The sequence below is a fragment of the Populus trichocarpa genome, chromosome 17 (assembly GCF_000002775.5).
Source record: "Populus trichocarpa isolate Nisqually-1 chromosome 17, P.trichocarpa_v4.1, whole genome shotgun sequence".
Lineage (NCBI taxonomy): Eukaryota > Viridiplantae > Streptophyta > Magnoliopsida > Malpighiales > Salicaceae > Populus > Populus trichocarpa.
In genome coordinates, this window is record NC_037301.2 from 14,095,864 (window position 1) to 14,108,685 (window position 12,822).

The 12,822-nt window shown below is 38.4% G+C and overlaps 2 protein-coding genes across 4 annotated transcripts; one reads left to right on the forward strand and one right to left on the reverse strand.

Annotated features, from left to right (window-relative positions):
• Positions 1-1,343: 1,343 nt before the first annotated feature.
• LOC18106541 (disease resistance protein RGA2) lies at positions 1,344-4,836 on the forward strand. Of its 3 annotated transcripts, XM_052448245.1 has the most exons (5): positions 1,344-3,569; positions 3,732-3,787; positions 3,889-4,446; positions 4,558-4,621; positions 4,747-4,836. In XM_052448245.1, the coding sequence occupies exon 1, from the start codon at positions 2,396-2,398 to the stop codon at positions 3,563-3,565; it is 1,170 nt and encodes a 389-aa protein (XP_052304205.1). In that variant the 5' UTR covers positions 1,344-2,395; the 3' UTR covers positions 3,566-3,569; positions 3,732-3,787; positions 3,889-4,446; positions 4,558-4,621; positions 4,747-4,836. The 3 variants fall into 3 exon arrangements, with proteins under 3 accessions (XP_052304205.1, XP_052304204.1, XP_024444647.2); XM_052448244.1 differs by having other exon boundaries at positions 3,889-4,621; XM_024588879.2 differs by having other exon boundaries at positions 4,558-4,836.
• A 1,634-nt stretch (positions 4,837-6,470) lies between these two features.
• LOC18106540 (uncharacterized) lies at positions 6,471-11,906 on the reverse strand. The gene is made up of 10 exons (XM_024588246.2): positions 11,670-11,906; positions 10,617-11,258; positions 9,137-10,516; positions 8,725-9,049; positions 8,353-8,608; positions 8,015-8,231; positions 7,540-7,901; positions 7,071-7,220; positions 6,831-6,931; positions 6,471-6,727 (listed from the first exon to the last, which is right to left on the reverse strand). Exons 1-9 carry the CDS (start codon positions 11,784-11,786, stop codon positions 6,856-6,858), a joined length of 3,525 nt encoding a protein of 1,174 aa, XP_024444014.1. The 5' UTR covers positions 11,787-11,906; the 3' UTR covers positions 6,471-6,727; positions 6,831-6,855.
• Between the last annotated feature and the right edge of the window lie 916 nt (positions 11,907-12,822).

Here is a 12,822-nt window from a genome sequence, read left to right on the forward strand (position 1 = left end):
CTTTACCTTTGAATGGAACCTTTGTGGTATCTCCAAAAGTAACTAGACCTTGCTTGGTCTCATCTAGATCACTAAATAACTCTCGGTAGCCGCACATGTGATTGCTGGCTCCAGTATCTAGATACCATATATTTTCCTGTTTCTCGCCAAGTTCTTGTTGGACAAGAAATGCAGCTTCTCTGTCATCCTTCTCTGCATAGTTGGCTTGCTCATGTATCTCCAACGGAGCTTTCCTTCTGCATTCAGTGCTATAGTGCCCAAATTGATTGCAACTATAACATTGGATATTCCTCTTGTCACGGTTATTGTAACCGCCTCCTCTTCCTCTAGGAGTGAATGCTTGCTGTCCTCTACCTCCTCTGGTGGTGTTTCTACCACCTCTTCCTCTAAAGCTTGTATTCCAAGAACCTCTTCCTTGGAATCTCTGGAATCCTCCTCTGGATTGTTGACTTCCTGCTTGAGTGGTATATCCACTTGTTGAAGTCTCCCCTTGCTCATATCTCTCTTTGAGCGACAACTTTGCTTGTAAGGCATGCTCAATTGCCTTATCTCTATTTCGCTTTACAATCTTCTGCTCATGAGCTTGCAAAGAACTCATAAGCTCATCAACTGTCAACTTGTCCACTTCCTTGGACTCTTCAATAGCGACAACAACAAAATCAAATTTTGGATCTAGGGATCTCAAAATTTTCTCAGTAATTCGAGAATCGACGATGGCTTCTCCATTTCTCCTCATCTGATTGACTATCACCATAATCCTTGTGTGATAATCAGAAATAGATTCTGAGGACTTCATTTGCAATAACTCAAATTCACCTCGCAAAGATTGAAGACGAATCTTCTTGATTCTGTCAGCACCTTTGTATTTTTGTTGGAGAGCCTCCCATATATCATGTGATGTTTCAGCGGAAGCTATGATCTCGAATGTATCTTCATCAAGACCTTGGTAGATGATGGTCTTTGCTTTGTTGTCCTTCTTTCTGTTGACTTTCAGGGCTTGCTTCTGTGCCTCTTGTAAAGCATCTTCTTCTTCTTTGGACTCTGGTTCATCATAACCATAGTGTACAATCTCCAAACACTCTTGTGAACCAAGGAATGCCTTTAATCTGATGCACCAACTATCATAGTTGTCTTTGGTCAGCTTCGGGATGAGTGTTTGTGTACTTTCTGTAGTCATTTCGCTCTTTTAATGACTATATCTCCTTCTGGGAGTTGAATTTGGCAAAACGGACACTGTAGATCGATCCGGAATGGTCCAAATAGTAGGGAACCGGTCTGACTTTGTAGAAATCAGGTCTGCAAATGGGTGAACCGGTCAAAATATCGATTCTGGGCGTCGGGCGGTTCGCTGGGTTGAACCGGAATATTCTGCGGAATATTCTATCGGCTCGGCTGCGGCTAATAGTGGCTCGGCTTAGCGGCTCGGCTTACAAGGGAATATTCTCGGGAATATGCTTCGGCTCGGCTGGAGGCTTGGCTTGAGGCTCGGCTCGGCTCGGCTTAACGGCTCAAATATGGCGCGCGTGTGGCTCAGTCGTCGTCTACCTCTGGGCGCGTGGCTGCGCGTGGTCAAACAGTGCAGAATCTTCAGGCGGCGCGTGTGGGCTACCTCCGTCTCCGATCAAGCTGATTTTTGCGGTAGTGAGTTCTTCTGGATGATCTCTACACTGTGGAATGATCAAAACTTGTTTATGACAACTTTGAAAATTCGGATATCTCCCAAAAACACTTCTGTTTTCTGACGAACGGGGCTCTGATACCAATTGTTGGTGGGAGAAACCACTTGTGGTGGCTTTGAAACACTCGGAGGGGATAAAACACACTGTTTTATTTCAAGAAACAAATAGCTTACAAACACAAAAGCTTAACAATACACGCCCTCTCTCTTTCTCTCTAGTGTTTCTCTCTACTCTCTCCACACATAATAGCATAAGCTCAGCTTGCTATTTATACACGAATTCAAAACAAGATAATTCAACCTTCAAGTGTGAAGGCGGCTGGCGGCCAATGGTGTGAAGGCGGCTGGCGGCTGCGGCTGGTGGCTGGCGGCTGGTCGGTCACAGCTGGTGGCTGGCTGGCCGGTGGTTGCCTTCCTTGACCTTCTAGATTGATTGAGTTTAATACAACAGAAATTGGGAAAGATATAGTGGGAAAATGCAAGCAAATTCCTTTGGCAGTGATTAACTTGGGGACTCAACTGTATGGTAAAACTGATGAAAAAGAGTGGAAATCGGTGAGAGATAGTGACAAGTGGGAGGAGAAGGGAGATGGTATTTTACCTGCTTTGAAGATAAGTTATCAACGACTGCCGACTCACTTGAAAAGATGCTTTCTTTATTCTTCCATTTTTCCAAAAGATCATCTCTTCTCGGATCTTGAATTGGTGCAATTTTGGATGGCGCATGGACTCATTCAATCATCAAATCCAAATGAAAACTTGGAAGATGTTGGCTTGCGTTATGTGCGTGAGTTGATCTCAAAATGTTTCTTCCAAGATTACGAGGATTGGATTTTTGGAGCTTTATTTAAAATGCATGACTTAATGCATGATCTTGCATCATCATTGGCTCAAAATGAGTGTTCAATCATAAGCTCTCAAAACCACCAAATTTCCAAAACCACCCGTCATTTGTCAATTCTCGACTCTGATTCATTTTTTCATCAAACTCTTCCCAAGTTCACAAATAAATTACCTCATGTGCGGTCAATACTCTTTGCAACTGGCCTAGAGGCTCCTAGATGCAAGGCAGACTTTGAGAAATGCTTGTCAGAATTTAAACATTTGCGGTCTTTAGAATTAATGGATGGTTCTGAATTTGAAGCTTTGCCTGAGAAGATTGGTGCCTTGAAACATTTGAGATATCTCAGTTTTGCTGGGTCAAAAATGAAAAGACTCCCAAAATCCATTTTCAAATTACAAAATTTGCAAGCTCTGCTTGTAGGTGCAAAAGGATTAGAAGAGCTGCCCAAAGATATGAGGTACATGATCAACCTTAGATTTTTATTTCTGGTCACTAATCAGAAGCGGTTCCTAGAAGGTGGGATTGGGTGCTTGGAGTGTCTTCAAACTTTATTCATTGTTCGATGTGAAAATCTCGAATTTTTGTGCGACGATATGCAAGGTCTTAGAAGTCTTCGTAAATTGGTTATTGCTGGATGTAAAAGTCTAATTTCTTTGCCGCAAAGCATGAAATCCCTAACTGCACTGGAGGAATTGTATGTTTGCGATTGTGAAAAGCTTAATTTAATGATGACAGAGGAAGAGAAAGACAAAAAAATTCAACCGCTTTCCCTTCGGATTGTATTTTTTGGATGGTTAACAACAACAATTACACTACCAAAACAGCTTCTTGAAGGATCTACGGACTCCTTACAAACATTTATCATCGGAGATTGTCCAAGCATTATAGAATTGCCAGAGTGCGTCAGCAATTTAAAGAAACTTCAAAAACTACAGATCAGACATTGTCCAAGGTTAAGCAAAAGGTGCCAAAGAGGAACGGGAGAAGATTGGCCCAAGGTCGCTCATATCCCAAGAATCGAGGTTGACCTTGATGACAGCTAATTAGGTGAGGATTATGAGAATTTGATATTTTGTTTCATATTTCTATCCATTCTTCAATTTCTTTTTTCGTTTAAATTATTATCCCTAAAAACAATATTCGCTTTGGATAAAAGAAAGAACGCCATGTTTGTTCTAATTAATTTCACAAACCTCTTTTGTTTTGGAGGGTGAGATTCACACGGAACTCCTTTAGCTTTACCCAGAGCAAAAGAACAAGACAGGGTATGTCATGATATTGCATTCTAATTAAAAGCTAACTAATTCATTCAGCAATCTGCTACATCATTATTAAATTCTGTGTATGCATGTCTGATATTTTTCAGCTTTCACTGGTGTTTTTGCTGATGGTTATTCGGAGACTTCAATGTATCCGGTGTTGTTGCTGATAATTTAGTTTGTTCCAATAAAGATGAAGAACGTTTTCTGGAATTTCCATTATCTATGTGCTTTCCTCGGAGTTCCTGCTAGTAAATTATTCGTTGTTGCTACGATTTCCAATTCTTGTGCCCTGGCCTAATTGCTTACGATATTCCCGCATTTGTTCTTGATGTTACCTGCATTCAGTTTATTTGCTGATCACGAAGTTTGCTCTCTCGTTGTTGATCTTTGGTTTGGTTTCTTGAGCAAATGTAAAAGTTATTTCATATATTCAAGCAACCATGCCATGGAAGCTACCCAACCGGAAGGGCCAAAACACTCCACTAGTTTGTTAGCATGACGGTCGAGAAATATGTGAAGAAGCTCATTTGGACCATCAATCTCCATTCTCTCCCGATTCCCAGATACGACCATATCTCATAATGTTCATATCCATATAATTCGACAGCTGATCTCAGGACACAGGCTGCCACTTCCAAACTGACATGTTGGTTAGGGAACATGTAAGTATCCTGCATTTCATTCTTAGTAGTGTATATAACAAGAAACCAAGAGTCTTTGTTTTCCCAGTTCCTTGAAGATCCCATATTAATTTGACAGTATTCTGATGACAGCATCCAGTTCTGGTAATGCAGCTTAAACCTGCAGCTTCTTGCGAGTCATTTCAACTAAAAGATGGTAATATGTCCCTTATGCTCTGAAGAGGAAACACCACTATTTTCACTAGAAGAGCAGATGATAATAATGTGGTGAAGTATGAACATGAACAAGAATGACGTTAGAATTTTTTTCTTCAATGGCAGATAGTTGAACGCTTTAGCCCAAAATATATTTGCAGAGATTCTACGCTTCAGCCCAAATTTTTCATCTATTTAAGCTCAGCTTGTGGACTATTTTAGGGATGCGACAACATTTAAGGCTTTCTCAAATTCTTTTCGTTTTTAGCCTTTACGATTTACCTTTAAAATTTAATTTTTATAGTTCAGGCTACATCATTTTTCTACATTTCATTTAAGATGTTAACTTTCTTAAACTTTGAAGAACAAGTTGCATAGCATGAATATGAAAGTGTATTTGGAATTGAAAGAGTAAAATCACGTTGATTTTTTTTTTTGTGCCATTATTTTTTTTATCAAATTGATATTATTTTTACTTCTTACACAATAAAAAATCCGGTCAACCCGTGACCCGAGACATGATGGGGGTCAGCTCTCATGCTAAGTTTTAAAAGCATGATAAAAAAAATAAACACCAAATATGATATGAAAATTCATTAAAATTAAACAATGAGAGATGGAATTACAAAAAAAAAATCAAGAAGAGAACTCAAAATAAAAGGAATTACAATTATAAAAATGAGAATCAAATTTAACAACAAAAGGAATTAAAATAAAATTATTATGGATGAAATCGAAAAACAAAATTCAATCAGAAAAAAGAAGAAAATTAAAAGCAAAATAAATAGGAATCAAAAAAATAAAAATCAAATTTTATTAAAAAAAACATAAAAAATCAAATGTCAATGGATGAAATTAAAAAATAAATAAATAAAATTCGATATAATTAAAAGATTGAGGATCACTTTGCAATTTTACAAGATCAGTACATCTTTTGATGTGAAGGAGAGATAAAAAAAGCGAATATAAAAATTATCATCAGAGCTTCATTATGTCATGGTGGCTGACACATGTTGGCCTGCCATGTAAAGGGTGACACGATGCTTTGGACGTTGTCCCGGAAAGGGACCAATGACAATCAAAAGGCACCACATGCTCTGTCCAAAAGGTACAGACGCCTCCCACTTGCTAGCGCCACCACCTTTTTTATTTATAACAAGACCAGAACACCATTGACCCCACGCGATAATTGCAAAAAAAATCGATGTCAAAAACCAAAAATACCCCTCGACCTTAAGTAAAAAAAAGTTGACCCTAATGACTATTTGATAATTATATTGTATAAAAAATATGAAAAATCAAAAACACCTCTATGACATTAGCTGTCTTGTTTTTTTAAAAAAGGCATGGGTGTAATTACACTACAATAAAATGTAAAAATACAATTTTACCCCTAGTGTTTGCTTAATCATTTGGTTTTTGAAGGTTAAAATGATTACTGTACTGTGAATTTTACTGTCCAACGAAGAACAGTCTTTCATTATGCATTTATTATACATCGACAGCTTATAGCTAAGAAAGTGAGATGAGAGTGAAAATATATTCTCGACGGGTGTTTCTTCCTCTCTTAGCCATATAATTAAAATTAAAAAAAAAAATTGAAGGAATATTTCATCACTCTAATTATAATTATTGGTTTGATAAAATAAAATTCAATTACCATTAAGTACATGCAAGGGGCTAGGATCTGATCCCTGTATACTGAGCTTTTTGCAGGAGCAAATATTCTTGTTTGGTCTAAGCTTCAGCTACCATTAGGCTTGATGTCATGTCTATTAGTCAACCCAATAAATGTCGGGCCAAAAATCAGGCGTTTCAGTAACACAAATAATTTAGCTACAAAAATCATCTGAAGGATATGATCATCTTTGATTCCATAATTCCATTTCATATTTATAAAATATAAACATTAACATTAAATAGATTGACGATTGAAGAAAGGAAAAACATCATATCATTAATTTTGACCACCTTTTTGCAACACACGTAGTAAATTTAGCATAGGTTGACATGGTCAAACAAATATATAGCTAGGCAACGTGCAAGGATATGACCTCCTCCTTCAGTCAGAGAGCTGCAATCTCCACTCAAGAACTTGTTGAACAGCCTGAGGAGTGATCAAGTGCTATCTTAATTTTATTTCTTTTTAACACGTTAGAACAAGAGAGTTTATTTTAAGATCAATTTGACTATAGTAAAGATGTCCTTACCACATTAGTTATTAGTACTTGCACTTCACCACCTAGGCTTTGAATCCATTCTTCCACTGCTATATCCATATTTCCTGTTCCTGTTCCTCCAGGGCGCCTGTCTGATATTTCAAGATATCATACAAGAATCAATGACAGAATTTGAAGCTCATAAAGACAACATAGAATTGATCTTTCTCTTTTTGTTCTTTCGGAGGATATTCTACAGTGAGACTTGTTCAGAAATTTAGTTTTGCATACCTACTACTTGTTACTGATGCTTCTGATTCATCCCTAATAACAAGTGAAGCCAATGGTTGTGACAGAAGTTCTGCAAGATCAGTTTCAGAGATACTACTCCCGGCAGCACCATCGAAACCCATTGGCCATCTCATTGGAACAACCAAATTCCTGCAATTCAGAAAGGACAAAGAAACGATAATTGATTTTTGTTTGCTTCAGGCCAGCAGCATGTATAGTAGAGAATACCCTATCCCATTCGGCATCATTTCGCATAGCAATGGATGTTTAGCCTAATTGTATTCTTTCTTGAAGAGCAAGAAGGGGAGAGGTCTCGGGTCAGGTTTGAGACCTGCCCTTGTTGCATAAAACAGAAAAAAAAAAAATCTGAGGTTTGTCAATGGATTCCTACCGCTGATCAAGTCAAACTAAAGCAACCGTTGATGTATAATACCAGAATCTAGTACAATGAAAGTAGAGAAATGCTTACCCTTCTTTACATTTGTGCTTGCAGCGATTCATCTTATCAACTGTATAATTCCCAAAGACATCATCGAGACGCCTTGCTAGTTTAGGTAAATCAGGTAATGGTAAAACATCCCACACCTTGAGAATTTGTGTGTGGTTTGAGTTTTCCTTGATTACATCCACTGTCCAAATCAGTTTAAGCTGATCATTGACTCTGTATTGTTCTAACAGTTCAGAAGAAGTTCCATGTCGGACAACGATGTTTCTCTCTTCAGGAGATTCCCGCCAGCCACTCGAAAGCTTTGACAACGAAGAAATCACTTCCTGACGAGCCTCATTTCTCACTTTCAGAATGGATTTCCGAAAATCGTTACTGAAACAAAACTTTAATGGGAAAAAGGATTGAGGTGATAAGTCCACCGAGTAGTATTCAGCTTGAGACATGACAATAAGAACTAGCAAAAAAATCGAGAAACAAGAAAAATTAGCACACATACCTTCCATCTTGCATTTCTGAACAGTGGAGAATTCACATTCAGCAGAGCATCAAGTTGGTCCAATTCTAAAAAGGCATCCGTAATAGCCTTAGACAAGCTTTTATCCTCTTCGGCATTATAGAAACACCCCCGTTCCTTGGCATCAGTAACTAATTTCTTCCAAATAGAATCGCTGTTGACAAGAGTTGCTCCATTTCCCAATATCCAGAGGCAGTGCCTTCATTAGACAGTACATCAAAATTGTTATTCAAAATCATCAATACATGATGCATACACACACATTAACTTGAAAAAACTTGCAATGCTAGTGGCTGACTTCTGGTATTTGGAAATGATACCTTGCACGGGTCAATGCCACATTCACCCTTTGGCGATTGGCAAGGAAACCTATTTTTCCATTTGCATTACATCTCACAGTAGAGATAATTATAACATCCTCCTCGCCTCCTTGAAATCCATCGACAGACCGAATATTTACGGCAAAATCACTATGTGCACTATAAGTCTTTCCAATTTTTTCTTGAATTGCATAAACTTGAGCGTTGTACGGTGATATGACTCCTACACTCATCCTCTTTCTCGCCCTTGTAAATTCTGCAATGGAAACAAAAGGAAGGCTTTAGCTTTCCCACTTGCCAACAAAAAAGTAATTGAAACCAATAGCTATGTCATATATATGATTTCCCTAACACCATTTCTAAAATGCATACCTTTAAAAAGGCTTGCAACTACCTCTGAAACTACAGCAACCTCCACCAAATTTTTCTTGCTGCCACCGTTATTGAATTCTTCTTTCCCACTGGCTACATTAATAAATGAGTAAGGCCCATACATATTGCCTTGAAGAAATAGTTTCTGATAGTTTCTTTCTTTGACAGTTGAAGCATCCTGAATTAGCCCACCATAGAACTCTTTATTTGGGAATAAGCTTATAGATGGATGCATCCTGTACTGCATATTCAGTAGGTGTTTCTCGTGTCCCAGTATGACCAATCTCTCGAACAAACTCCTCCCGAATTCAGCTTCCTTGGAAATCTGATCAAGTTATTTGACAAAAACAATCGAACTTAAAACTTTTAAATTACTCAGTAAATGGAATGCAAAAAAGATGAATCTTATCACCTCGCTTTGAACCATGGCAGGAAGTTGGCGCTCGTCACCTATAAGAACGGCATGGCGAAGACCCGAAAGCTGCAATGGAATGGTCGATTCACATTCTTTAAGCTGCGCAGCTTCATCAACAACCAACAATTTTATCGGTTTCATTCCTTCTGTGTGCAACTTGGCAGAGCTTGAAGCGGTACAGAAAATCAGACATGCATTTTCCAAGCAAAAGTTTCTGACTTGATACCTTTCAAACATATTGGGCACGTCAAATGCTCGAGGAAGTGAATTCAGTATCCGAATGCAATCCTTTCTTGTAGTGGCCAACCATGAAAATTGACAAGCACTGTTATCTTCATCTTCGAAATCATGGAGGACTAGCTTTAAACCTTCATCTCCAATGCTAACACCATTCAACAAGGTTTTCAAGCGGCTGAGTGAATCAAGAGCTTTTATCATGTTCTTCACAACTTCTAATGAAATGACAGACGTTGGCAAATGCGTATACAAACCTACAATTAAAAGGTCCAGCTTCTCACTAAGGATTTTGAACCTTTTCTTTACAAATTCCTCGAACGGCAGAATATTATCTTCCTTGTTTTCCTTTCCATTTTGATCTCCCTTTCCCAAACACTTTGGAAGCTTATCTTGATGATAAGAAACCTTCTGTTTCTTTTTTTCAGTTTTCTTGTTGTCTTTCAATGCCTGTAAAAGAATTTTCTTCAGAACTTTCCTGCTGTTCCTGCCCTTCTGGTTTTGATCACCGACCACTTCATCCTTCTCTTTGTTGCTGTTCATCTCTTGAAATTCAATCTTTCCATCATCCCGATCCCCTCCCTCGTTCTCTTTTTTCATGTTTTCCAAGTACCTGCGGTACTGATGCCTAGGATCTTCAAGCAAATTTATCATTGAATCTACAGTGTGCTTCCACCCGGTTGACGGGGCAAAGCAATGATAAAGCACTTCAACCCGATGGTCAAGAAATATATCTTCGAGATCATCATTCTCAGAAATCTTCATTCGCTCCCCATTCCCAAAGAGAACTACATCTCCAAGTCCATAGGTGTCATATTCAAGAGAGTCTGTAACTAGCTTTAGGAGTCCCGATGTCACTTGCAACACAGCAATATTGGTTGGAGCACATGTAAGTGTCCTGCACTTCAATTTAAGTAGAGAAAACAGTAATAAACCAACTGTCTTTGTCTTTCCAGTCCCTGGAGGACCCCAAATTAGTTTGACAGTGCTTTGATGCTGGCATTCACTCAGACCAATGCAGCTTACAATTGCATCTTCCTGTGAGTCATTTAAATTAGAAGAGCTGATTATGGTTTCTTCCATACCAGAAAGTGCAGCACTTCTATTCACTTCAGATAAGCAGTGAGAACAATCTTGGCTATCCTGCAGGAAAAGACACAGCAACTGTCAGTTAAGCAGCTGAATGATTACAGTAGAACTAGAACTTCTATACACATAAAGAACAATGATTTCTCCTTCTTACAGTTGAACTAGTTTCAAGCACATTCTGGATAACGTTCGTGTTCCCTCCTTGCAGATCTGAGTTCAATGATCTCCATATACGGACATTTGTCGTCATGTTTGCTAGGTAAACAACGAAGAAAGTGGCTCTCCTTTTCTTTTGAATCTCTTGTCCAGCAAAGACAGACTCCCTTTTATTCTGCTTGTTTTCTACTTCAAATTGAATGGGTTTGGATGTGAGAATTGATAACGTTTCATTATTATCGTCATCATCCAGCCATAACGTTTCATGATTATCGTCATCATCCAGCCCATTAGATAGCCTCTGAACATATGCAAGAAGATAGTTTATCCCAGGCCTGTTCAAATCAGCAATGTCTTTGGGTCTTGCATCTGTCAAAGCAATGAGATCTCCAACCTCAGGCTCGTATATTCCTTTCACATTTCCAGTTTTTCTCATTCTATTCAACCACATCTTATAAAACAAGTCTTTGGGAGGTTTATACTCTTTTGATCTTTCAATTGAAAAGATCTCCCTTGTAGGTGCTTGGGAGACCTTCATCATGTTTGAGCACAAATCTGCCCGAGTTTCCTCGATTAGAGCAGGAATGAATGACTTCATGTAATGTGACGTTGACGTGAATGTCTCTGGTATCCTCTTCACCTGTTGTTGAGTAATTTAGTGCCACAGACATCAAATGCAAGAAAATAGAATCGGTCAACTGCATTTACAGTTGCTGTCAATTAATCTTACGTCAATTCTGAAAATTCTAAAAACATGAAAAGAAACCGCTACTACAAATGATCTTCAAAGAACTTATGTTCTGCTTAGCTTACTGGTCTAAGCCTTTCCAAAGAAAAGTAGAGGGATCAAGTCTAAGTCCATGCCAAGATTGATCTTGTTTCAGCAAAATATTAATGTCGTGCAAGGAGAAGTCTCTAAATGATTTCACTTTAATCAACTTACCAAATTTAATCAGTAGAAATGTAACTTGTACAGATTTTAACCGGGAAAAAAAAACATATCATAAGTGGATCGTACACATAAACATGACAAAATGGCATTCATGCAAACCTGATTTTTGTAAAGATCTCTGTTAAGTACATCCCTGATAGACCAAGAGAACACCAAGTCTAACAAGCTTCTACCAGCAACTTCTTCTTCAGTTTTCGCTGTAGTCTTCTCCATCATTTCTCCTCTCTAGTTAGCTTCTGTAAAACAGTTGACAAAGCCAGTAATGAGATGAAAATAAAAGTCTTGAACGTATGAAGAAACGATGCAACAACAGATTTCTTATGAGTGAAGAAACCCAACAGCAAGACCAGTACAGATATTTACCTTGTGACAAAGCTTCTTTTTTAAATAGCTACCAAAAACCCCAATAAATGAAAAGAAATGGACGTACAGATGATTTAATGAAAATGGGACAGAGATTCCTGAAGAATGAAGTGGAAAGAGCACGTTGACTACAAGTAAATCAAAAGTAATTAAAGCAAGCACTGTTGCTAGTCTTGCTGGTTTGTATGGAAAATACATGAATGGCTCCTGTTTTATACCTGTTTGCTTTAGTAGTGTTAATTGTTTCCCACAAGGATCAAGATATCTCTTCCTTCGATGAGTTGCATTACTTAAAGTTATTATGGAAAAAGGAGAGGGAGCTTTCATGCGAGGAGGCCGAAGGACTTTTCCTGTTCATATTCCTATGTATTTTCCTTTATTGTGACAAATACCGAAGGAGAGGAAAGGACAGGAATGCTTGCGTACGTTACGATGAAGCTTTAATTTTCTGTCCCATCCCCAGGCACAGACTTCCCACTAGAAAATCCCATGCACCCGAAATACTAAGGTTTTACAACCTTAAGCTGTAATTTCAGTGTGAATTCTGAGCCCCCATGGATGTGAACAGGAAGCAGAGTGTCCAAACCATTTCCCAGTTTTCACGTATAACAACTACAAATTAACCATCTTTATTACCGCCATCTTCATCAAGATATCACCCTAATTTCCAAAATTGCTGAAAAGGAATTGAAACACTTGCCACATTAGGCTTCAATGTTGGATTCTCCATGACATGAGTTGTGCTGATTTTTACTTTATTTTTTTCATCTGGGAAGTGGGAACAGGGACAGAAGGAACAGCCAACTGTTCAACTACCAGACATGAGAGTGGAACCCTCTTCACCTTAAAAATGAGGATCCAAGGGAAGTGATGACCACATTCTCTCGTC